This window comes from Mustela lutreola, chromosome 11 (genome assembly GCF_030435805.1).
Source record: "Mustela lutreola isolate mMusLut2 chromosome 11, mMusLut2.pri, whole genome shotgun sequence".
Taxonomy (NCBI): Eukaryota; Metazoa; Chordata; class Mammalia; order Carnivora; family Mustelidae; genus Mustela; species Mustela lutreola.
In genome coordinates this window covers 2,693,695-2,720,012 of record NC_081300.1, presented here as the reverse complement: position 1 = coordinate 2,720,012, position 26,318 = coordinate 2,693,695, and the positions used below count along the sequence as shown (strand labels likewise).

General features: G+C 57.0%; 1 protein-coding gene across 3 annotated transcripts in view; it reads right to left on the bottom strand.

Annotated features, from left to right (window-relative positions):
• Positions 1 to 26,318, bottom strand: part of ZNF516 (zinc finger protein 516) — a 107,776-nt gene that overhangs the window by 10,085 nt on the left and 71,373 nt on the right. For all 3 annotated transcript variants that reach the window (XM_059140876.1, XM_059140877.1, XM_059140879.1), the window contains exon 3: positions 1,202 to 2,644. In XM_059140876.1, coding sequence (XP_058996859.1) covers positions 1,202 to 2,644 — 1,443 coding nt within the window. The remainder of the gene's footprint in view (positions 1 to 1,201; positions 2,645 to 26,318) is intronic.

Below are 26,318 nucleotides of genomic sequence, written 5' to 3'. Positions count from 1 at the left end.
GACTGTGGGACCCGGAGTGCTTCCCACCTTAGTGTTCCCAGGAGCCAAAGGCACCGCGAGCCACGCCAGGACGGCTCCAGCGTGCCCAAGGAGCTGGCAGGTTCCAAAGTCCCTGCGAACGTCGGCCAAGACCCGCCTTCTCGGCGAGGCACCCGCAGCCACATCGTGGGTGTGGGACGCCTCGCCGTTCACCCAACTGCCACCAAACCATGAACCACATTCCCCAAAAGTGCCTCCACCTTGCTGGAATTTGAGGGGCCCGATCGCAAAGGTCACTGTTGATGGTGACCTGCGGTAACGACAGGTGCGCGAACACTTGAGATCAGAGAAGGGCCACGGACAGAGAGAGCGCCGCGGGGCCTCCAGCTGCTTGATCTTTGGTTTTTAACAGCAAATCCTTCACTCTCCTCGTGCTCTGTTAAGGGAGAGCCCCCCACAATTCACGCCCAAGGAGGAGGGCGCCCTATCCGGCGTGTGCCTTCCCTCGCGGTCCCCGCAACAAGGAGTCAGTACCCAGACACCGGCAGAAGAGGGCAAACGGCCACTAAGGTGTGTCTTTTCTCAAATCGCGGCACAAGCCAGTCCCCAGACGTCCTCCGGTACATTCATACTCCGCAGGGCTTGCTCACTACCACCACCGAACTACGCGCTTTTCGATTACGTACGTACAGAAACAAACGCTTGCTTCTTCAAATGGACGTTCCCACCTATTGAGAGAAAAGGGACCACGAACATCTACTGATTCTGTGTTTAAAATGACAAAGGAAAGCGCACCCAGCTGGCTCCGTCAGGAGAGGCTGTGACTCCTGATCTTGGGGCATGAGTTTGACCCCTATGCTGGGCAAAGAACTTACCTAAAAAATTAAAAAAAAATTTAAAAAGATAAAAAAACAAAGGACGTGAGGGGCGTCCAGGCTGCCCGCTCCCGTGAAACGTCAGCATTCCCGAATTAACAGCCCCAGGAGGGAAGGCCTGCGGGGCCAGCAGGCTCCCGCCCGGGCCCCAACCCTGGGCACCCGAACCCAGGCAGGCAAAGCTGGGGGGCAGGAGGGTGCACGGGCCCCGCGTTCTCTGCTTGGTGCTCAGAGGCACAGCCGGCCGCCGGCAGCTGCCCCACCCCGTGGGGAGAGGCTGCTCGTGGGGCCTGCAGAGGACCTTTGTGCCGGCGCTCGCAGGGCAGGGTGGGGGCTGCCCGTCTTACCTCTGTGCTCGAGTGCAGGGCCACTGGCACCCCAGCTCTGGTAGAGAGAAGCGAAGTCCTTTGGAATGTACGTCTTAAAGACACTGAGGATGTCCAGGCGTTTCTCGCGGCCATCCGCTGCGGGCTCTGGCTTGCTGGCCTGCACGGCCGAGCTCCCCCTGGGGCCCGCTCCGCAGCTGGTGGGCGGCCGCAGCTCCTGGCCGGCCTTGGAGTGGGGCTCGCGGGGAGGTAGAGGGGGGCCCCCATCGCCTTTCCCGTGAGGTGGACCCTGAGGCTGAGGGCTGAATTTGGCTTTCGGAGGGTCTGGGGCACTGTGCTTCTGTGGGGGGCCGAGGCTGGCCCCCGTGGGAGGGAGGACATACTTGTCCCCCGGCCTGCTACCTGTGGGGGGCTGGGCTCCTGCTCGGGCGATGACGGGGGGCGTGGGGGTGGCACACCGGCTGAAGCCACCGCCGCCTGCCGTGGGCCCCGCTCTCGGGCCAGCCTCCGGCCTGGGCTTCGGCAAGGACGGCGGTGCGGGGGCACCGTGGGGCTCGGGGCCGTGGCCGGCTTTGGCCTGGCGGGGCCCGTCAGGGCCGGCCACCCAAAGCGCACAAGGGCCCCCGGAGTGGCTGTCCTTGCTCTTAGGCAGGCTGGCGGCTTTCGTGGCCACGCCCAGGGGCGAGGGGCCGCCTTTGGGCCCCGGCACCCCACCTGGCACCTGAGTGCGTGTGAACCGGGCGATGGGCAGCGGCTGGCACTCTTTGCCCCCAAGGGCAGGCGGGGGGCCCGTGCGTCCGCTCCGGGCAAGGAAAACCAAGTTGTTCCTGATGCTCCTGTAGCCATTGGGCTGGATCCACTGGGGGGCCACGGAGCTGCAGCTGACCCTGTGCCAGACTCGCTCGTGCATCCACAGGACCTCGGGGTAGTAGGTCTTGTGGTTGCAGTAAGGACACGGGTGAACGGCCAGCGCGGCCTGCAGAGATGAGGCCAGCTCCTTGCGGCTGGGGTCGTCCCGGCTCGACCTCTCGCTGAGGTCCAGGGGGGCCAGGTCTGGGGCCGGCCCCCTCCGGCCCCCTGCAGCGTGCTCCTTCATGTGCAAGTCAGACGGCTTCTCCTTCAGGGGCTGAGCCGGGCCCGTGGACAAGAGCGGCAGGTCGGCTCCTTCGGGGAAAGTCTGATCTGAATGGAAAGGGGAGTCGGCGGCGTCCCTGGAGACCGCAACCTCCTGCTTCGGGTGAAACGCCGGCATTTTGACGCCCACGGAAAACCGGGGCTGCTCTGCTCTCTTGGAAGCGTCTCGGCTCCTGCTTCCGAGTGCGGACGCAGAGGCTGCGCTCCCCGCTCCGGGCTCCCCGGTGTCGGTGTGTGACGCGGCAGTCCGGGGCGCGCGACCCTGGTCTCCGCTGGCGAGCGCGGTCGAGGCTGCCTCTTCAGAAAAGCGGAAGTGGAGAGGCTTTCCCCCTGGAGGGTCAGAACGTAAAACGTGAAGTTACCACTTCTCATCAGAACAGAAGAGGCACAGCAGCACACCCCAAGGCACTGTGGTCCTCGCGCGCAGAGGGTGCACAGGTCCTCGGGAAACAACGGGGTCTCGCCACAACACTCTCAAAAGTGGGCCAGCTGTAAGGGCAAAAGGATGGTATTTGGGGTGGGGTTTCTTTCTTCGGTTGATTAACTCAACAGACTGTCGGGAGAAATAAAATCTAGCTGCCTGCAACCCTGCAGTTACTCGTGAACAGAGGGTAACTAGTTGTATCAGACACCAAGAAACACCTGCTCCGTACTAGCACAAGCTCCCCATGCCTTTCTGAGAACTCTCTAAATGCAGTCACAGTTAGGGACCCCGGGGACGTAAGCCAAGAGGACCCCAAGACCGTGACACGCAGCCCGTGGTCACACAGAGGACCCCAGGACCGTGACACGCTGCCCGTGGTCACACAGAGGACCCCAGGACCGTGACACGCTGCCCGTGGTCACACAGAGGCTGAGCCTGAAAATGGCTCACTTTGCCCAGGGAATCCCGTGGCTGCCGCAGAAGTGTCTGGGCTACAGGTCAGCTTCAGACTGATCCAGAAAGGGTCCCGAGTGACACTCTGTCTCAAGGTCCACTCCTCTGGTCCAAAGCCTTGACACGGGAAGATTCCCTTCAGAGGCACGGGAGGTAAGTGAAGCCACGCATCCCTGCCCTTCCCCAGAGGGGTGTCCGGGACGGGGACCCTGAACACTGCCCCTGCGGTTCCCACTTGCAGTGCTCCTGCAAGAGACACCGGGTGCACCCGGAGGCCCTGCCCCAGGGAGGCCGGCCTCTGCCCAGCCACGCTGCGTGGAGTGGTCAGTGGCCGGTGGAAGCGGGGCTCTCTGCCCTTCAGGCCCGATAGGTGAAAGCCTCCGCAGCCAGGCCAGACCACACCCCAAGGGGATGAGCACAACCTGAGAGAAAGTCCACTTCACACTCGCACTGATGAGCTCGGGTGCAGCGAGCCCAACAGCGGGAAGGTGTGCGGTCCTTTCTGGATGTCTCAGAACTTTCCAACACAGGTTCTTCATCGTGAACACCCGCTGGACGCCCCTGCGACCGCTGCTGGGTGCCCACTGACGGCAAGGCCCAGTACTGCTGGTCTTTAAGGATATTCACACCCTTAAATATCTGCAGTGAAACGTAGGTATCTATTTATAAAAAAATGTTCTTTAAAATTATTCTAAGTATATTTTGGGGGGTTAAGTCTCAGAAATCCCATCAAATGGGTATTTTTTTTAACGTATTCTAAAGGGATCTCCATTTAGGCAGGAGAGCATCCTTCAGAGAACGGGTTTGACAGAGATCAGAAGGAGCACAGTAACAAATGTGCAGTTTCCATTAGTAGGTAGTGAGCCGCTCCCACGCAATTTTAAGGGCTTGTGACTCACATGATACGTGACCAGCATGTAGTGATGGGGAGGATGGGTGAGGAGAGAAGAAGGCGCAGAAAGGATAACTATTCCTGTCTGCACCAAAATGCTAACATGTGAACCACTCTGGGGTATGTGTCTGTCCTAAGTACCATGTCCTGTTCCCCGGAAGGCACACTGAGCAACCCTGGGAACCTCTGCTGACAAGAGGGTACCTGATCTGGGACTAAACACGTGGAAACCTCGTGGCCTTTGTTCAATTCCCACTGATGCTTAGAATGTCATAGTCACTTTTAAATTATCCAGAGAGAGAAACACCGGGGGCTGGGGGCCTCGTCTTTCCTGTATTAAAGGAATATGGATTTATGAAAACACATGCCAGAGACTAGGAGTCGAATTCCAAAACTGAAAGAGAGAACCGCGTAACCTGACACTGCACATCTGTGGAGGTTTCAAAGCAATCTGTCCAAGGCCCCACATCTTATGCTCCCAGAAAGGATTTTAAAACATCACAGCGGGACTTCCAATACCCCTGACCACGACACTAAATCACAAGATGAGACATGCCACGGGGTCATCAGAGCCATCGATGGGGGCATGGCAGAGCTGGGGTCACGGGAAGCTGGTTGGGAGAAAAAGGAGGCACTCCTTCCCAGCTGCCGCCTGACTCCTGGAGGACAGCTCAGGAGGGGACGCCAACAATCCACCATCAGGCGGGACGGGGGAGCTGCTGAGGAACCAGGTGCTTCTTCAAACCCAGAGCCTACAGCTCTCACGCCCTGGAGCCCTTTCCTTGAGAGGTTCCCTACGACGGGTCTGAGGAACCCCAGTTCACCGCAGAGAAGCACCTCCAGCCCGTCCCACGAAGCCAGGGGGCTCACTCGAGGCCGCCAAGCTTCAGGGCAAGCAGGCCAAAGCAGGTGCGGAGGGGCCGCCCGGGGGCCCCATGCTCCTGGGTTCTTGAGTGCCATTTCCAACTTTGCAAGTCACCCACGGGGTGGACTTCTGGGGCGCTTCCCCCAGCCACCTGCTCCATGAGCACATGGGGAGCTCATTCCCAGCAACTGATGAGGCTTCAACAAAGGGGTTGCTTAAACCCAACACTGAGTTTGGGGCCTGAGTTACTCTCCAGCAACAAGTGTGGGTGACCCTGGCCACAAGGCTAAGTGTCTGCAGATGAGACACGGGCTCCGAGAGGCACAGTAAGTCAGCGTCCCTGCGGGAAGCAGCAGCCATGCGGTCTAGCCACAGCCCCTATCCCGGAGCCCGTGCCTGGTGCAGAGCAGCCAGACCCGCACGGCCCTGGGAACCACAGCTCAGTCACCACCCCACATCTGCACATCCAACAGGGTGATCACCACCACACACACGTGTGTTTGTGCACATGGGTGTGCACACAGGAACACACATGTATGCACACGAAAACATGCACGTGTGTGTGCACTGGAACATACACGTGGACACATGCACACACAGGAAGCGTGCATACACGTGTGCATGCACAGGTGTGTGAGCGCAAACACGTGTGTGCACTGGAATCATGTGTACACACATGGACACCTGTGTGCACTGGAACATGTGTGCACACATGGATGTGTGTGCACAGTGTATGCGTGTGAGGAGGTGTGTGCGTGTGAAAACATACCTGCACGTGCGTGTGAGCACACGAACGTGTGTGCGCGTATGGAACCATGCACGCGAGTGCACACATATGTGGGCACACACGTTTTCCAGGGCCTGCCGCTCCTTGGCCCGAAGGACAATGTGTGTGAAATCTGTTTCTCCCTCAACAGGACCATCCTGGCAGCGCTGGGAGCCGTGCCGCTCTGACACGGGCCCCACATCTGCAACCGCCCGGGTCACTGTGCATGCACACGTGCCGTCCACACACACACGCATGCGCACACAGCGCCCTGCAGACCCCCAGCCGCCCCAGAAGGCCGGTGGAGGAGGGGACATCACCGTTGGAAATCTCCACAGCAACCCCGTTACACACACACGCACACGCGCACACACACAACTACCCCGAAACAGGACACAGTGGAAGGGCACTCAGTAAGAAGAATCACTCCCCTTTGACTTTCTCTTTCTCGATGTTTTTACTGCGATAAGACCTCCGTCCGTCACAACAGATCCACCGTTTCACCATCCCGAGTGTCCGCTTTCGCCCTGATGACGGATCTGGTTTTCACCGCACATCCCTGTTTTCATTTTTATACCCACTTTAAGGCACTTAATTCTCTGTGCCTATCACTGCCTCTTCCCCCCTCCCTGCTCCAACCCACAACTGAAAAGCAGGCCTGTGTGCTGTTACGTGCCAGAGACGAGCAGGCTGTGGACACGCCCCATGGTGCCTCGGACTGGGGTGCCGTCCGTGCCCCGACGCAGGGGTGCTCGCCTGGGCCGTGGCGCACCCCACCCCTGCACACGGGCTCTCCAGCTCACACCCCAATGCACAGCTGCTCGCGTTCTCTCCACGAGGTGCCTGTCTGACTGGGTGCCCGGCCCACGGGCTCAGGGCAGGATGCTTCCACCCCACCCCCAGCACTGGCTTCATCACGGTCATTACCGATCCTGGGAGTGACCGCGATAACGCGTGCACCCGCCCACGTCAGAGCTTCCCTTGCCACCCCGTCTCCCCAGGACTCAAGAGTCCCTGCAGGTCCAGCCTGGTGACACGCAGGGCAGGGCTGCCAGGACCCAGCGACCGGCACGTGCGCAGGAGCCTTGGACCCACGTGCAGCCACGTTCGCCACCTCACGGGCTGGGCTCCCCCCACAGCAAGTGCACAACACAGACAACTACAAACCGGCATTCCGCGTCCGCCTGTGGTACCCGGGGCTGACGGGAGAACGAGGGGGCCTCTCTCAATCGTTAAGAAAGAGTAAAGCTTCCAGGCTGTGCAAATTACATGAGGAAGAAAATCTGAGGCCCACCGCCGGGATTCTCTAAAAGAAAAGTCGGTGGTGCAGCCCTGATTCCAGGGCATTTTGGACACAGACCTGTCTTCTGCCCAGCCCGGGACGGCTTCACCGGAAGCACCACCAAGAGCTCGCTCGGCAACTGCACTGCGGTCTCTTGCAAGGACTTTAGTTTCTTCCGACCCGGTAGCGCTGTAGTTTCCTTCTTAACAGATGAATCTGAAGTTGAATCTCTTCCTGTTTCCCGCTGTCAGTCCCTGCAAAACCATCACCCTCGCCCCCGTGGGACGCTGTATTGACACGAACACCTTCCACCTCTCCCGTCCTCGAGCAGCCGGAGCTCGCCGCTGCCCTGCCCAGGCGTCACGCCCTTCTGTCCCCACAGCAGAGGAGGACTGGGTGCCCAGGGCGGCGGGGCCGGGGGATTCTCATCCGGCTTCCCACCCAGGCTGTGCGCTGGAGGGGACCTGCCTTCTGCCGCTCACACAGCCCAGCTCCTGGGAGGGAAGGGGGTCTGCGGGGCGGCTCTGCTCTGGGTGGGGTGTCCGGGGCACCTGCAGGGCCAGAGGAGATGTGGCAGGACCCACACTGTGCAGTGCACTCAGCTTGGCCTCATCCATAAAGAAACGTGTCCTCCTCCAGGCCTCCATGATGACCAAAGACAGAGGCAGTAAATTCTATGTGCCTTGGTGTTCGGGTTTATAAAATAGGATGCATTTCAAAATATTTTATCCTAGGTTTGACGGGAAAAAAAAAAAACAAACAAACAAACACCCAGCACTGTAACAGCCCACAGATGGTCCAGCACAATTCCCTCTGCGACAAGGCTTTCAACACTGGTCACTCAGGGGACAGAGTGGCACATGGGCCTGACTCGCTGACAGTCCAGGGACTGGACGGAAGGAGGCTGCACGGAGGTCTCAGAGAGGCAGGGTGGGCTGAAACCGCGCCCGTGCCCAGGACCAACAGGAAGGAAGGCCTCTGAAGCGTGTTCAGTGTCTGTGCTCCCACCGTCATTTCCACCAGGGCCCTTGATGAAGAAATGGGACTAGACAAGTTTATCAGATCCGAGACTGACACTCAGCTAGGAGAAACAGCCAAAACCTTCAGTAACAAAACAAAGACTCAAAAGTTTTCAACAAGATATAACAAAGGCTGAAAAATAACGGGAAATCCCATGAGGAAAAACAGAAAGTGAAAGGTCTGGCTTAAGAGCTGTGTTGTGAAAAAGACTCCAGGATCCTAGGGGACCACAAGCCCAGTATGTTAGATCAAAAAAGCATCCTCAGGCAGACGTCTAGCTGGAAGAGCCCAGCCCCGGCTCTGAGCCACACACCAAGAGCAAAGAAGATGAATGGGAGCACGTCCAGAATAGGCCTCCTGAGGAGAAGCTTCTGGAAACCAAGCCATATGAAAAAGACTTGCAGGATCTTGGACTCCTCTACCTAGACAAGGGGACTGGAGGCTGTATACCTCGGACATTCCTTCACTCAGTGTGGGATGAACGAGGGGATGACTTCCTCATCAAGGGCAGGGTTCTGTCTACACCCTAGAATCACCCAGAAACATGCGAACCATCACGGGTGAGAAATTCCCAAGCCTGGACCAAGAGCCAGACTTTCAGGGGAGGGGCCTACCCTCAGCCTTTTCTCCAAAAACCTTGGGGTGATTCAAACTGCGGCCAAGACCAGGGAGCAGAAGAGTCAACACAGGACGAACACCTGGGAGTCACAGAGGACCTGGGACACTTGGAGTCACAGAGGACCTGGCGGCCAGGGAGGCCAAGGTGGACATACAGCCACTCCTCCTGGGGACAGCGGAAGCCCAAGTCGGCTCCCAGGAACCGAGTGACCAAGTGTCTGTGCGAGGCCAGGTGACCGGCACCCAGTGACCTGCACCCAACCCCGAGGCTCTATGGGACCCAGTGACAGGGGACCACAAGCTGCTGGTGTCCCGTGCTTCTCCGGCACCCCCGTTCCTCCGAATGAGCCCCTTTTCTGCACACTAAGTGTCAGCGAGGTTCAGGACAGAGCCCCACCTTTTAAAAATAGCTTTGTCACTGTGTGAGCTGCAACCTGAACCCCGGCGCGTGACGATTTCTCCCAGAGCAGCTCGGCAGCATGCACTCGGGGACGGCTGAGTGATGGGGACGCGGCGTCTGGGTGGGGCAGAGCCGTGACAGCCCTGACTTCTAGCCCCCAAATTCTCCTAGTGGCTGACTCGTGAGCTCGGGCTGCCGCACACTCCGCTGTCTGCTACGGGACTCTGACTCTTTCCTTCCTTGCAGGTTCTTCATCATTTCTACCTACCTACCTATTCCTTCCTTCCTTCCTTCCTTCCTTCCTTCTTTCTTTATTTATTTTCAGCGTAACAGAATTGGTTTTTGCACCACACCCAGTGCTCCATGCGATCAGTGCCCTCCTTAATACCCACCACCTGGTACCCCGACCTCCCACCCCCGCCCCTTCAAAACCCTCAGATTGTTTTTCAGAGTCCATAGTCTCTCATGATTCACCTCCCCTTCCAATTTCCCCCAACTCCCTTCTCCTCTCTAACACCCCTTGTCCTCCATGCTATGTGTTATGCTCCACAAATAAGCGAAACCATGTGATAATTGACTCTCTCTGCTTGACTTATCTCACTCAGCATCATCTCTTCCAGTCCCGTCCATGTTGATACAGAAGTTGGGTATTCGTCCTTTCTGATGGAGGCATCATACTCCATAGTGTATATAGACCATATCTTCCTTATCCATTCATCCATTGAAGGGCATCTTGGTTCTTTCCACAGTTTGGCGACAGTGGCTATTGCTGCTATAGAACATTGGGTACAGATGACCCTTCTTTTCACGACATCGGTATCTTTGGGGTAAATACCCAGTAGTGCAATTGCAGGGTCATAGGGAAGCTCCATTTTTAATTTCTTGAGGAATCTCCATACTGTTCTCCAAAGCGGCTGCACCAACTTGCATTCCCACCAACAGTGGAAGAGGGTTCCCCTTTCTCCACATCCTCTCCAACACATGTTGTTTCCTGTCTTGCTAATTTTGGCCATTCTAACTGGTGTAAGGTGGTATCTCAGTGTGGTTTTAATTTGAATCTCCCTGATGGCTAGTGATGATGAACATTTTTTTCATGTGTCTGATAGCCATTTGTATGTCTTCATTGGAGAAGTGTCTGTTCATGTCTTCTGCCCATTTTTTGATATGATTATCTGTTTTGTGTGTGTTGAGTTTGAGAAGTTCTTTATAGATCCTGGATATCAACCTTTTGTCTGTACTGTCATTTGCAAATAGCTTCTCCCATTCCGTGGGTTGCCTCTTTGTTTTGTTGACTGTTTCCTTTGCTGTGCAGAAGCTTTTGATCTTGATGAAGTCCCAAAAGTTCATTTTCGCTTTTGTTTCCTTTGCCTTTGGAGACATATCTTGAAAGAAGTTGCTGTGGCTGATATCGAAGAGATTACTGCCTATGTTCTCCTCTAGGATTCTGATGGATTCCTGTCTCAAGTTGAGATCTTTTATCCATTTCAAGTTTATCTTTGTGTATGGTGTAAGCAAATGGTCAAGTTTCATTCTTCTACATATAGCTGTCCAGTTTTCCCAGCACCATTTATTAAAGAGACTGTCTTTTTTCCACTGTATATTTTTTCCTGCTTTGTCGAAGATTATTTGACCACAGAGTTGAGGGTCCATATCTGGGCTCTCTACTCTGTTCCACTGGTCTATGTGTCTGTTTTTATGCCAGTACCATGCTGTCTTGGAGATCACAGCTTTGTAGTAAAGCTTGAAATCAGGTAACGTGATGCCCCAGTTTTGTTTTCTTCATAATTTCTTACGTTCCCACTCTTCTGGTTCAAACAAAATAGAAACTTTCACTAAGCACAAACCCAGGAAAACTCCCCCTGATGGTCGGCCTCCCTCTGCACAAAACAACCCTGACGGACCCTTCCTGGTGATGCTCTGGGCCCCGCAAGCAGCTGTGTGCTGAGGGCCTTGGCAGATCTCCTGCACACTGACTGGCCCCCATGATCCACAGTCTCCCCTGTGCCTCACCCGAGGGAGCGTGGCCATGAACCCGGAGGACTGGCTTGGAGCCCAACACCAGTGGATCTCACTGGACATTACCAGCTACCACCATCCATAACAGAAGCCCACAAATGGCAGTGTGGCTCCTCTGTCCATGTACCACGAAGCCACGTCACCCGTGTCGGGGAACCACTGGCAGCCAGGTCAGCTCCTCACGGGCCCCCAGCCATTCTGCCCTTGGGAACAGGACTAACGGCGCAGGAAGTGGGCGGTGCCACGACAGGGACACGACAGGGACACTCTACCTCATGACAGATTGTATGTGATCCTTTGCTCTTTGTCCCAGGAATGAGGAGCAGGACAGAGAAGCAGAGGGTGAAGAACTCCCAGGTCGAGAGGAGACAAAATTGCAGACCATGGGGAAAAGGTCTCGAATCTCTTGGTCAGCAAGACTCTGGGGGGACCCAGGGCTCTTCATGCAGAAGCCGACCTTCAACAGGTTCAAAGTGGGCTCTGGGGAAAGCAAGCTACCCTGGGGGCCGTGGAGCACAGGGAGAGCCTACAGCTCGGAGCAGAGAGCCACTGGTGTCCGGAGGGAGTGCTGATCCACACCTTCCCACGGTCCGACCACCACGCTTTCCCCCAACAGAGCTACGGGCCATTTGGGGGAACTGAGACTCTATTCCACGTTTTTGTGTCTGAAAGCCTCCCTCCCTCCCTTTAACACGTTTCTGCCCTAAAAAAACATGTGAACAAGTGCCTGGTCACCTAAGGCATGGCAGGAATATTTTAGAAAGTACGTAGCAAAGTCACTGAGACGGTCTGTAGAACACCTCCTTGGGCCATACTAGAACAAGCATTTGACCGTAGGAGTGAAGCTCTCATCCAGCACGTCCATCACCCGGCGGCGTGGGCTTCCCACACGCCCACAGCCACTGTCCCCCCAGGCCAGGCTCCTCCCCCTCCCCGAGGAGCACCTCCCTGACCACCCTCCATAAAATAACACCCCCTCACACATCCGTTCCCACCTCTTGCTCTGTCTGCTTCGGTGCTGCGTGTGGGGGCGCGTCCTCTCTGCCTCTCCCCAAAGCCTCTGAGCTCCAAAAACACAGTAACCAGACACTGTTCTCGCCAGCGTCTGGCACATCTGGCACGGGGCAGACGTTCCACGGACACACACCAAATTAACAAACAAGTAAGACAAGTCATTCAACGTGCACAGGTCATGTGTACAAGACGGAGCACAGGAAAGCACCCCAAAAAGTGTGAGGTGAATTATGACCCGGTCAGTTCAGCAGATGCTTCTCATGGGCTTGAGGGACCGAAAGTGAAGGCTGTGTGGTCAGTCGCGAGGCCCTGCGGTCCCCGCACTGTGCAGAACCGCCAACGCAGTTACCCACCTCGGTAGCAACCAGTTACCCAGCGCGGGTCCTGGAACTGCGGCGACCGCCGTGAGTGCCCAGTCACGGGAGTGGGGGCAGGCACGGTGCTGACACGGCTCACGGCGACGGGGTCCCCGCGCTGCTCAGACCTGAAGAGCTCCGAGGGGACCCGCACTCTGGACTCCTCGGCCCACGAGTGAAATCAGACGCCCGCTCGGACGCTGGCAGGACAGGCCCGGCTGCGGCAACGCCCTCCGTCTCACTCTCGCTAAAGCGTGAGAACGTCCCATTATTGCTGCCGCCTCCCACCGCCCGGTTCCCACAGCCCCGAGAACGGAACCCTCGCTTGCACCACGGGCCGCCACTCGCCTTGGGCCGGTCCCACTGCGAACTCCGTCAGCGTCCCCCTCGGGCGGCGAGAGGGCACGGGGCCGCCCCAGCCGTCCCCCAGCTCCGAGGGCCAACTGCTGAGCAAGCCACTGCCTGCGCCTCTGCTGGTCCCCAAGGCTGCCTCTTCGGAAAAATAAACACCATTTCTGCAGGGAACGTGAGCTGAACGCAGAAGAGGGAGCAAGAATCGTCTGTTTCCTGCGTCCGACAGCGGCCGAGGGCAGGTGCACAGCCCGCAGAGCGGCGTGCGGGACCGGGCCGCGCTCAGACGACGTGGCAGGGCGTCCCCGGCTGCCTCCTCGCTGTGGCTGTGCACCTGCTGGAGGAGCAGCAGAGAGACGCCACGCTGGGACAGCTCGGCGTGGCTTCTCCTGGGAAGGGACCCATCCAGGCCGGGTGCACTGAGGGCGAAGCACGGGCCTCACACGAGCAGCGAACCTCCACCGCTGTCTACACGGAACCCAGATGCTCTCCAGCCACGTGATTCTAGGAGAGGAACTTTGTCTCCAAGACAGGCAGCCTGAGCACAGGGCGGTCCAGGAGAACTAACAGTGATCCCACGGAAACGCAGGTCAGCCGCGACAGCCCCAGCCTGGGCGGCTGCAGCAAACGGCGGGGACGGCCCAGCGGGCCTCCAAGGGTCGGCGAGCTGCAGGGACAAGACCCCACGACAGCCAAAACCTCCCCAGCACCTCCCCAGCACCTCCCCAGCACCTCCCCAGCACCTCCCCAGCACCCCCCAGGGTCTGCGCCAGGCGGCCCGGAAAGCAGGAAGAGGCAGCTTCTCCAGGACCCGCGGGGAGCCCTGTGCCACCCGGGCATGGGATCCGATCAACAGCCCCACGCCCTTCGTTAAAATCCAGACGTACCATCTGCAGGGAGGACCCACCGGCGGCCGCGCTCGAGCGGACGGCAAGCGCACACGCAGGTGCCCAGCTGGCCCGTCCCAGCGGCTGTGACTTGGGAGAGCTTCACATCTCTCCTATTTGCTCCTCTTTCCTGAAAAGATCTGCAAACTAATTCCACATATGGAGGAATTAGGGGGCACATGGGGGAAGGTCGGTCACTTGAGACAGAAATAGCTTCTATCCTAAACTGTACTGTGATGTGAGCTTTCTACGGCACACGGCCCTCCTCTGAGGACATCCCGAGCGCTGTGAGCCTGAAGCAGTCTACTGACAACTACTGGATGAGAAGTACGTTTAGGGGCACCTGGGGCTCAGTCAGTGAAGTGTCTGCCTTCAGCTCCCAAGGGATCGAGCCCCAAATCTGGCTCCCTGCTCAGGGGAAGCCTGCTTTTCCCTTGGCACGGCTCCCTCAACCCGTGGGATCCTGTGTGTGTGTGTGTAACAAAATCTTTTTTTAAAAAAGGAAAAAAAAAGAAAAAGAAGTCCAACATATCAGCAGTTCATTTTAGTATTCCTGAGTTTCTAGTAACTTTTATAATAAACATCACCAGTTATAAAAACCTTGATGTGACAGCGAGAACGCTGCAGTTCGTAAACGTTTCTCGGCAGATTCTTCTCTTATCTTCTTTTTATGTGTCTTACAACAGGACAGCTGGTCGCCAAAGCCAGGCCAGAGGAAAGGTAACAGGTCTGGGGAACCACCAGACATGGGAGTCTCGCTGAAGCCTCGGACTTCCTTGACAACTGACACGCAAACATTAACAAAGAGAAAACAGCATGGTGTCTGCAAAAAAAAAAAAAAAAAAAAGTGCCCTGGAAAGATGTTTCCATGAGAAAAAGCTCCAACACAGACCACTGATTCTCGGTGAAACGTGATGACGTAATGACGATCTGGCACTGGGCCTGAGAGGAGATCTAAGAGCTAAAAGCTTCACGGCCGTCGAAGGTTTTAGGTCGGACCTACAGGACGCGCAAGATGGCTTTCAGCTCCATTCCCCATGGGGCTTTACCGTTAAAACACACAACTCCGGCGTCCTGTGCCAGCGAAGCCGAGGGAAGGCAGGAAAACACTGCCACGGGCTGATTTACCCCAGAAGCTCACCTTCCAGAAAGCGGGAAAATAACCAGGAGCCCGAGACAGAGCTGGAATGTGCGGTCAGCAGAGGGACGCAGGAGGGAGGAGCGGCGGGGCTGCCGGAGACGGGGCAGGACCGAACACAGACGCTGCGGAGACAGAGCAGGACTGATCACGGACGCTGCGGAGACGGGGCAGGACCGAACACGGACGCTGCGGAGACGGGGCAGGACCGATCACGGACGCTGCGGAGACGGGGCAGGACCGATCACGGACACTGTGAGGCCATCCAGGACCCTGGGCCCGGGACTGAGCACAGAGCACCAGCGGGGTCCCTCCACTCACCCTGAGACCTCAGTATGCCATCTAGCAGGTTTGGTCCAGGGGCCGGAAAACTTCTCCTAAGCGTTCTAAACTCTCTCACAAAGGTCATTACACCCACAACATAAACTACAAAAAGAAGAAGAAAGCCTAAAAGATAAGGAAAGTGCCAGTAGCTAAAATAATGGGTAACAGCTAATCATATTTTCCAATTCTTACAAAGAACATGTCAAGTTGCTCGGCTACTTTTTCTGTGTGAGTACAATATACGTTTTCATTTTATTTTTTTTAAAGATTTTATCTGAGTGAGTGAGAAAGATTGCACAGCCGAGGGGATGGGCAGAGGAAGAGGGAGAAGCAGGCTCCCCGCTGAGCAGGGAGCCCGATGGGGGACTGGATCCCAAGACCCTGGGATCATGAGCGGAGCCAAAGGCAGATGCTTAATCAACTGAGCGACCCAGGTGCCCCCAAGTTTTCATTTTAAACAACTGATCTATTAACATAAACAAACTGCAAAACTAATTTGCATTAATAGAAAAACAGTTAAGAACCTTCGTACTTTGGAAGCCGTACTTTGATTTCTGAAGAAAAAGGGTTACAAGTTAAATACTGGCTTTCTGACTGATCAAATTAACCAGCTCATACAAGAAAACCTAAAGCTTAATATCCGGAAAAGAACTTTTTCAAAAGTTCTCCTACTCCTCAACTACAAAACCCGGTTTCCGAGGCTAGTCAGACACCTTGAGTCTCCACGGAGCTTCAGCCACTCACCCGCAGTCTGTCCCACCGTGAACACAACTGCGTTCTCGAAATCTCAAACTCAGGAACTGCTTCCTGACTCAACCATGAAACACAACTCCCCGGTGGCTGCTGTGTATTTAACAAAAACCCCACTGCTGCTGGAGTGAACAGAATCCGGGTCTGTTTTCATAGTGGCGATCCATTTAACACACCCCCCTTCACTCCCAAAACCTAACTGCAAAGGACAACTCACCCATTTGAAAAAACACAAACAAATGCAAAAAGAAATCACGAAACAAAGATTTGCAAACCGTGCTCTGAGCAGCAACGAACATTCTCACCCAGCACAACCAGCGGGAAAGTAAATCAAATCTTCCACAAACGGTCAAAGGAACTGCCGGAAAGAAGGCCCTTCTACCACGTCTGGGTGTGGGAATGTCACCACGGGAGGAGAGGGGACAGAAAGGCACAGGACAGCTCAGCACCGGGCGCCCTTCCACGTCCCCCTCGGGTGGTCCCGACCTTGCTCACGGGACAGCAGCCTAGAGTCGCTGTCGGGGGCGACCGAGAAAATGCTCCTGAGCTCCCCTGCTCTGTCTCACACCAAGTGTTTCCGGACTCGGGAAGCGGGGAGCCCTGAGAAGGCGGTGGCGCTGCACAGCTCCCGCAAGAGAAGCGGGACGACACGCACAAGCTCGCAGGCACGCGGTTTAGAAGCTTCCCCCTGCTGCCTTACCCCAAAAATATAAAACCCAAATGCTGGGTATTTCCAAAGAAATTATAATGATCTTGTTTTTAAAAAATCAGATTATCTACTGGCATCGCCTTCAGACCTACAGACAGACCAGGGAGGCAGGCGCTATGCAGGCCGCCCGCCACTAGATGGCGGCTGCTCACAACCGATAGGCCCAGGCTCCTGCCGGCTCCCTGGGTGGTCCCCGGAGCCCAGAAATGGGACCTAGAGATAGAGACCTCTGAACAACGCCGTTTATTAGCAACAGATGCAAAACCAGGAGCGCGCTTTCAAGTCTGGTCAACATAATCGTGCCTGTTTCTTCTAAAAGGGCCTCATCAGCATTTGGAAGTAGTTCATCAAAAGGTCTTCAAGCATCTTCCATCTGTGGGTGTGTTTGCTCATCAGGACGGGCGGCAGTCAGAATGTGGAGGGCTTTCACCTGCTGATGCACTCAAACGATCTGGCAAACACGAAGTCAGACCAAGTAACGTTTTTCTCTGCCTTGGACTCTGGGGGACTGGACCTGTAAATGTCCAACTTGCTGGAACTTAATCTAGTGGCTGATTTGAACGACTTGGGTCCTTAAGAAAATGACTTGAAAATCTTCATCCGCAGATATTTTCACCCTGACTTTGAAGCAGTTCCTTTCCAAGTTAAAACAGAAGCAGTTTCTAGGGGTGCAAGTGCCAGATCGTCTAAGAAGGGGGAAGGGGCTGAGTCACGACCCTCTAGACTCAAGTCTGAAGGCCGAGCTCTAGTTGCAAGATCACGGTGTCTCCGAAAGAATGTTTCCTCATGCAGTGGGAGCCCACTCGGGCCACCGACCTCGTTCAGCAGGTAAGCTCTGCACACCTGTCCGTGTCCCACAGTCTGCTCCGTGCTGGACACAAGCTACCGGGGCTGCGAGCCGGAGAAGCAGGAATCATCATTTAACACTGTGTGTAGAAGGGAGGTGATGAACTGGAAGCATTTCTACAGCTGCTTCGTCCTAGTCGGGTCCCCCGATGGGGCTTTCCTGCACCTGCTCAGGTGACCACCACGGAGCACCCGGGAGAACCGTGACCGCACCCCGTGCCGTGTGGGACCGGAGCCAAGCCGCCAACTTTCTGGCCTTTCCGCACCCACACTCACTTTCCAGCAGCAGGAGGGCCGTGTGGGCAGCGCATGCAAGGCCGGGTTCCGGGGACTGGCCTGGGGCGGGGGTGGGGGGGCACCTGCCATAGGCACCTGGTAAGACGGAAACACTTCAAAGGACAGCATGGTCCCGGGATGCGTGGCGTGGTGGGATCTCCTATGTCCTTCCACAAACAGAATCTCTTGTCTAAATTAAAATCACTCCCTTCTTTGAGTGATGTCCTATGTATCTTCTGACAAGATGCGCCAATGAGACCTGGGCACGGCTTCTTCCGAGCACTTGCCAGGATTCGCCCTCAAAATGCCCACCAATTTCAAATGTCACTACTCGTGAAGGTAAATATATAAACTAAGTATGAAGCATTCCTTCTCTCACGGCTTGAGTGGATTCCCAACACGGACAGCCACTGCCGAGGACAAAGCAAGACCCACAAGCCAGGAGCAACGAGGCGGCCGTCAGGAAAGTTAACAAACCGGCCAGAGCCTGTGTGGCCGGCGGTCTCGTCTACATGGGGACGCTCAGCCTGTGACCCAAAGCCGTTCATGGTTACAAATGCATACCTGACAGCGAAACACATACAGTGGTTCTAGCTCACCCCGAGAGCTCCAACCGTTACGTAAATACTGCATCTCAACAGTCTCACTTCACCAAAGATACTTCGTGGCCAGAACTGTTTCGTGTTTCACTTCATGATTTAAGCAACTCTTCTCCAAGTCCGTCACTGAAGTTTTCTGGGGTCTCAGGCAGGCCGTCGAAGCCCCGTGATGAGTCGTGACCATGGGGTCGTCAGGAGAATGTTCTTCGTTAAAATGCAAAAAGGAACAAAAGAGCTCATGCACATTCCTCCTTTGTCAACTTCTCCATCCCCGACTTTTCGTGTTTTCTCGTTTCTGGTGACAGGCGGGAACTACGCCCCCTCCTATGGCTCTTCAGTTTCGCTCCCGAATGGCGGCTCTCGCCAACCTGCACAGTTTTTGAGTCAAGACGGAGTCCCAAGCTCGAGGGAGCAACGCCGCTCAGAGGATCTCGGAAAAGCCCCGATTACTCCATGTATTCTCCTCTACCATTTCAGTCCTACTGCTATTTTGAGAAGAAGTTGCAAAATAGGATTTCTGAGATTGTTTACTAGGAGCTGGGTGACTAAGCCAGCGGCCCGAATCCATGAATTAAAACTTTCTTAAAGCTAAGGAAAGCTTTGCCATCAAATTCTGCTGGCTGAACCCAAAAGGACAAGCCCTGAGCTCCGCCTGTCCCCCACTCTGCCTGGCGTCCCCCCGCAGAGAAGGCCCCGCAGCGGCAGGCTCACACGGGGGCCAGCCCGGACCGTGGCCCAGCGCGGACGCCTGCTACTGGGGCCAAGGGGAGGGGCAAGCAGGCCAAGACACAGAATAGGCTCCGGCTTCTCACCCAGTCAACAGCACACCGCCACCGAGCTGCTCCCACATTCAGGAACGTGGCCAGCTCTGCACGGGCGCCCAGAAAAGCAGTATTTTGGAGCCCTGCCTCTGTGCAGGCAATTTCCAGACATCGACCACGGCACGCGTGCAGGTGCATGTGCATGTGTGTGTTGTGTGCACGTGTGGGAGCAGAAGGACAACCGGGGGCTTCTCCGAGGATATCCATTGTGGGCACGGGTCACCCCTCAGCCACGTGCTCCCATTTGCTAGAGACACCGTGGAAGTCAATACTAAGTAACTAATTTATCTGCTCTTTAAATATGCAGCTCAGGACTCCCCAGAGATCCCCCACGGACTCAGGAGTGAGCCAAGCACACACCACTGTCCCTACACAGGCGATGGGAGCCGATCGGAACAAACGGGAACTAGCAGCGTAGACGCTGCCTTGATCGGCCGTGATCTCTCTGAGTGGCCCTCCAGAGCATGGAAGGTTCTACTAGCTCCCTGCACTTCACGTGTCCCACGATGTCTATGACCCATGGTTAGGGTCCCAAGTGACCCCCGATGCCCCCACGGGGCCACAGATGCAGCAGAACCAGACCCTCCCCAGGGCACGGCGAGCTGCCAACTGCAAACGCGAACGGACACGAGCATCCCCATCCCGCTGTAGGTCCCCCGAGAACAGCGAGCTCCCACCCCGTCGGCCGCTGGGTCTCCCTGGCCTGGAAAACACCTTTCTCTGGCTACCATGCCCCTACCCCATTTATAAGCTCCTTCTCTTTCAAAATGCTGGCAGCTCACTGTTCCATGCAGGCCCGAAAAAGATCCACTGGTCGTGATGGCAGAGTTGAAGCCATAGGGTTGAGAGCCATAAGCCACATCTAAAAATAGACTGTGCTCACGGACGTTAATTACCCGCAGGCCTGCTGAGTCATCCCTTCGCGACCCTGGAGATCTCCAGGCTCTATAGGCCCAGCCGGAGCCGACCGCCCCACGGTGTCTGCGTCTGCCTGTCTGTCCTCACCCTGAGCTCCCCACACACATGGTCACAGGGCGACTCACACACCGCGTGCGCACGCACACACACACACACACACACACACACGACTTCCCACGGCAGAACCACAGCGTGCCCGGGTCAGGACCACAGGGGCCAGCAACTACCCAACCTGATGATTACACCTGTGACCCTGAGTCCTGCGAACGTGGCCATGTCCCCACAATTACAAAGTCCAAAACTGAAAACCCCACCATTCTTTAAAAGGAAAAAACGTGTGTTGAAGCCATTTTTTTAAAAACTGAGAGCATCGATCCAGCCCCTTAAGGCCATCAGGAGACCGGCTGACCTTCTGCGCTACCAGGACCTAAGGGCCCCAAATACAAGGTCGTCTCTTCCCACCTTCGTTCACAGACTCTGTCCACTTAATGTTTTACAGAACACACCACACCACAACTAAAACACGCAACTGCAGAAAATGAAATGCTTACTTTTAGCATCCGGCTAAAACTCCACTAGTCACATGCAATTGTCCTGTTGCTTTAAAACCACAGCTCCCCCCCGGCCGGCATCCGGACGGGTCCCGCGCGGCCCTCTGCGCCCTCCCTGGATGGCTTCCACTCCGCGGCGCTGACTGGCCACCGGCTCGCAAGTTCCCACACAGGAGCTCACCAGCCCTGGGACAGAAATCACAATGTTTCCACTCTGTGGTCACATTACCGAGGGCCTTGGCCTTCCACGCCACCAACCCCCAGGGGCTTCTGCAAAGCACCCAGGGGCCAGATACCAATTTTTGGCGCTGAAGGGAAGTTACTGAAAAGCAGCTGAGCAGATGCAGGGAGCGAGGTAAGGGCCACTGAGGCAAGCCGCCCTCCTCCGTCACCACAGAGCCAAGAGCGACGAAGACAGTTTTGGCGGGGCCGGGCCCCCCGTCCTGACTCACCTCCCTCCAAACACCAAACACATACCCATGTCTTTGATCACTGCAGTGTGAGTGTGCGTGCATGCGTGCGTGTGCGTGTGTGTGTGCGCGCGTGTGTGCATGGCGGGGGGTGTCCGCGCACAGACATGACGGCGTCCAGCAGAGCACAGTCTGGTGAGCCACAGGGAACGCTGCACCTACCCTCCCAGTGCCCGGGTGGCAAATCCCGGGTCTCTGTGCAGCAAGGAAACACACCGGGCCCTGCAAAGGTTCCACACTCAGGTTGGAAGGTCCCTGGATGCCTGGGCGTCCAGGGCAGGAAACATATCCAACAATCCTGACTTTCCTTCAAAGGACTTCGCGAAGTGGCTTCCCTGCACCACGGCACGACACAAGCCAGCAGCTCCCAGGGGACACGGGTCCCACAGAACAGGGTCTGCAGAGACACAACAGGCCAAAGGACACCTCAAGGCCCGACCCCCACTTGCCGGACAGCCTTTCAGCACGTTCCAACGGGGTCTCGGCGCTGCTGAAACGTGAGCAGGGACCAAAAGGCTCACTCCATCTGTTGAAGGAGTGTGTGCGCGCGGGCGCTGCCTAATCACGGGACACTCTCGGGTTTGGGTAAAACTACGAGGTGCTCAAACAGTCTACAAAGCGGCAAATGAGATACCTTCCAAGGGAAGAAAGAGCACAGCACAGCGTCCCTTTACTCCACCTCCTGCCGCACGGTCTGTCTTAAGCTACTATATCCACATGGTGGGTCTCAAAGATGACCCAGCCCCCAGGAGCCATCCGGCAACATCTGGAGACAGTCTGATTTGTCTCTGGGGTTGAGGGCTGCTGGTCTCTAGGGCTGGAGACCAGAGACACTGCAGAACACTCCTCAGAGCCCAGGACAGCCACCATCTCAGAAGTCAACAGCATGAGGCTGAGAAGCACTCGGCTGGAGCCCAGATCCCCGGGCCAGCGCCTGGGCAGCCCCAACACTCCCTGCGGAACAGGAGCCCCAGAAAAGGCTCAAGCGGTCCCAGGCAGGATGGCCTGCTGATGGGGGACAGGGGGCCCACGAGGCCTCCAAGAGTGGTGAGACACTCTCCAAGCATCCAAGAGGGTGGGCCAACAGCAGACCAGAAGGGGACAGTCCCCAGAGGCGTGGAGACCAGGAGGGGAGGCGTGAGGACCGAGGAGGCCGGCAGCCGCACTGAGAGCAGGGCAGGCGAGGTGTCCCGACGCGTGGGGTGGGGTCAGCTAGAGGAGCCGGGACAGCCTGACGTCCACGGGCTCTCGGTCCCCTTTTATCTTCCAGACACTCAAGCATGTTGTGATAATCCAACAGCAGGTCTGGGTCTGCACAAAGTGGATGTAAAAACCACGGGGAAGGCTTCCTCTGTAACACAGACAAGCCCAGGCATAAAACCCTTGTGTTTTCACAGAAATCCCGTGTTGGTGTGTGACTCACGCATGTCTTACTTCAGTGCCTCGTCCTCACCCGGGCAGGGGATGATGGCGGACCCTCTCCCTGCTCAGCTAGGCTCACAGGACAACGGCCTGTGGTTTGGATGCCCAGCTGTAATCCCAGCGGGGGACGGGCAGCGGAGGGCCGTGTCCGTCTGATGGGCTTGGGATCCATCCAGATGAGTGGCGTCCACTCGAGCTGGACAGCATCACGCACTGGAATCTGCTTAGCAGCCCAGTCTTGTGAGAAGCAGCCAGTGGGAGGTCACCTCTAGCGTAAGCCTACCGGATGCAGGACACTCCTGTCCCTCTGTGCTGGCCCCTCTGTCGGGGCGGGCATCACCTGCACACGTGCAGGAATGATGACAGCGTCTGTGCCCGCGGATGCCGTCACCGCTGCCACCTAACTCGAAGCTGTTGCATCCTCCGAAGCCTCCAAGGCATGCCAGAAGCCTGTGCAGACGGCTCTCCCGGCTTGGCTAGCCTTTCCCTTCCGACATGACCCTGGCTAATTCCCAGGAGACAGTCACATTCCCCTTCACGCGAGTCCCAACAGTTTCACTGATGATCCAGGAACAAACGGGGTCTCCGTCTTAGAGACGGAGGCACAGCGCACACCTGGGAGCGTGCAGACGGCTGTCGGCACCTCCCCCCGCCCGGGTCTCGCACCTGCCCGGCGCAGGCTCGGGTGCAGAAGCCGGCGGTGGGGGTCTCCCGGCTGCAGACACACCCGCCAGAACCCTGGTGCTCTCGGGGCAAGCGAGGAGGGCGGGTTAGTGAACTCTGAGCCCCTCCAGACAGGTTACAGCCCGCTCTGCCGTGTCAAGAGTAAAACGCAACAGAGCGCCGGACCGCCAGCCCCGCACACAGCCCGGCCCCGTGAATGCCGCCGTCGGGCAGGAAAGGGCACCCCAGGCCGGCGGCTGTGCCCCCTTCACACTTGCGGCCTCTGGACGGTGAAACAAAGCATGGGTGGGCGCAGAAAATGAAACCAAAGCAGAGTCAAAGTCCTCTGAGGGAGCACTCCTGAGACCCCGCTCAGGTCGGGCAGGCGCCAGCGGCCGAGCCAGGGGCAAAGCAGCACGTCCCCCCGACCCTGGTCCGCACCAACGCACATCCTGGGACCCGTCATTGTGCGTGCCACCCGCCGCCAGGGACAACCGAGAGTCCGAGCGCAGCCTCGCTCCGCGCGGCCACGCAGCCCCGGCAGCAAGGAGCGGACCTGCAGGACACCCCATGGCGGGAAGCGCGCCCGCTCCTGGGCACAAGCAGGAAGCGGCGGCACGCTGCCCCCCAGGGTGTGCCCAGCGGTGCCCCCGTGACTCCGGGAGAGCGAGACAGCGGGGTCAGGACACACAGGACGTGGAAGTGGGGCCTTTCGAGACTGGCAAATGCACGGGAGTCCCTGGGGACGGTTCTCTGTTCTCTCTCGCTCCCAGGAAGCCACCGCACGCCGCACCGGGATTTCCCGTGAGGCACCAGCGGTGCAAACGTTCCTGACAGGTGTAGGGCTGACATCTACAACGCTTTGAAGCGACGTCAGCCTAAGCTCTGGGCCTCCAGGTGCTCCGGGCCAGCTCAGTCCGTGGCACGTGCGACCCTCCATCTCGGGGTCATGAGTTCAAGCCCCAGGCCAGATGCGGAGCTGCTCACAAACCCCAACAAAACTGCGGGCCCGGAGACACCGGACAGAGCCCGGCTCAGAGAGGGCTCACCTCCCGGCCACCGGCCAAAGCCAAACTCACGAGCTCAACATACTGGGCCCACCTCGCTTCAGACGGGAGAGAGAGCTGCGTGACCTGAAGCTGACAGAAGGTATCATCTGCGGGACGCACACAGCCAGTGGACGTGTGTACACGTACACGCTCCCAACACACACACGTGCACACACACACACACACACGTATGCACACGCACACACACACACGGCCAGGAGACGGCAGCCCAGAAAAACGAGTCCACGAAAATAACGCCGTCCTTACGGTGATTGTTCCCTGCAGGAGTATGTACTGTAAATCCATGAAAACCCTATTTTTGTAAGGTCAGAAATCCCAGAATAAAACCCTTGGAAGACCAACATTCCACTGTCAAATTTAATTAATGATGAATATTTCATTATCAAAATTAATAAAATCCTACGACCTTCAACTTGTGCCCAAAAGACCGCAGGAAATCGTACTGCCCACACAACACTTCTACCAAGTGAAATTTCAAAGGAAAAAGTGAAGAAGACTATTTTGAAGCAAACAGTCAAAGCTAATTCTAAGAAACAAAACACGAGGCGCTTGAATTTCACCTTAGGAAAGATGACTGTGCCAGTAGGAACGCTGCCATTCATGCCCCAGAATTCATGACAGGGACAGGAGGACACAGCTGCTCCCAGCGGGGCAGAGACACCTGCTGCTTGCTGTACGGGGAGCAGCGGTCAGCCTCCGTCCACTCCGGGAACACCCAGGCAGCCCAGCGGTGGGGCCAGTGTGAGCCCCCCGTCCTCCAGTCAGGGGCCCCGTCTGGGTCTGGAGAGACAGCATGTGGCCGGCCCGTGGGCAGGCCGGCCGGTGAGGACGTGGCGCGTGGGCCCCCACAGCCGGCCCCTTGGCTGTCTCCGGAGTGGCCACAGTGGCAGAGTCCCCCGCTCTCAGATCCAGGCACCCATTCTCCTGCGTCCAGGGTTTCAAAAGCAGTTTTAGGACTGGGGATGCTGGCTTCTTTCTGCAGGGAGACAATTCTGGAATGTTCCAAGGGCCGCCCCAGGAAGCCTGGCCGGGCCACCCAAGATTCCATAAGCCCTGCTCTACATGTCCTGCCTGAGACGGGGACAGCAGCTCCTGGGGCCTGAAGCCTGGCAGGTCAAACTGCCTCGTCCGCAGGGGAGGAAAAGCCCGAGGCCTCGGAAAGCTCCAGCTTGCTTGGAGAGAAGGGAAGCTCTCCCGCTCCCGGCCACGGCAGTCACTCACCTGGGTGCCATGTGAGTCAGGACGGGCCGCGAGGAGGGGTTCTCCCCCCGGGGCTCCCGGGCAGGCTCGCTCAGCGCCCGGAGCCGGCCGACAGCGACGGTGCGGGGCTCACACCCACGCAGCAGGCCGGCGCCCAGACACCCCGCGCCAGCTCCCGCCCGCCTGGCCGCGCTCAGGCCACTGTCCAGCTGCACTCGCGGCCCTCCCAGTGGATCCGCCAGCGGAGCGTGCACGGCTTCTGGCGAACACGAGCTTTCAGGAGCCAAAGCCAGAAGAGCAGCTAGAACCCTAAAAGAGCACCAAGGCCGGCAAGGGGTCACTGCGATCAATCCGTCCACGGACTGAGAGGCAGATCCTAGGACCAGAGTTAAGAGAAAAGTCCCTTTTCCACACAACCACACGGGCACCGGTGAGCTAAGCTCACTTTTCAGGGTTGTGTGAACAAGACACAGGGCAAGTTTCTAAAAACCCGAACTGTAGGATGACGGGAATTTCTTTTTTTCTTTTTTCTTCTTTTCTTTTTTTCTTCTTCTTCTTTTTTTTTTTTTTTTTTTTTTGTATTTATGACGGTAATTTCTAACTGCCTTGAGGTTTCCTGTATTTCCTACCATTCTGGAGGCATTCCCAGGTTATTTATCCTTCCGTGTGACGCGGGTGTGATTTACCCACTCAAATACTCCACCCACCCACCCACGTCCCCCGTCCCCACCCTGCTGCCCCCAGACCGGTTTTATGCCCAGAGAGAAAACGCTTCCCCAACCTGACCCACTTCTGGCATGAGGTCCATGTGACCGGATAAAGCCAGAACCGAAACGGTCTTTAAAGAAGGACCCAAGCACACGGTACCGGTGCGCAAGCACGAGGCGTCCGGGAACCCCGGGA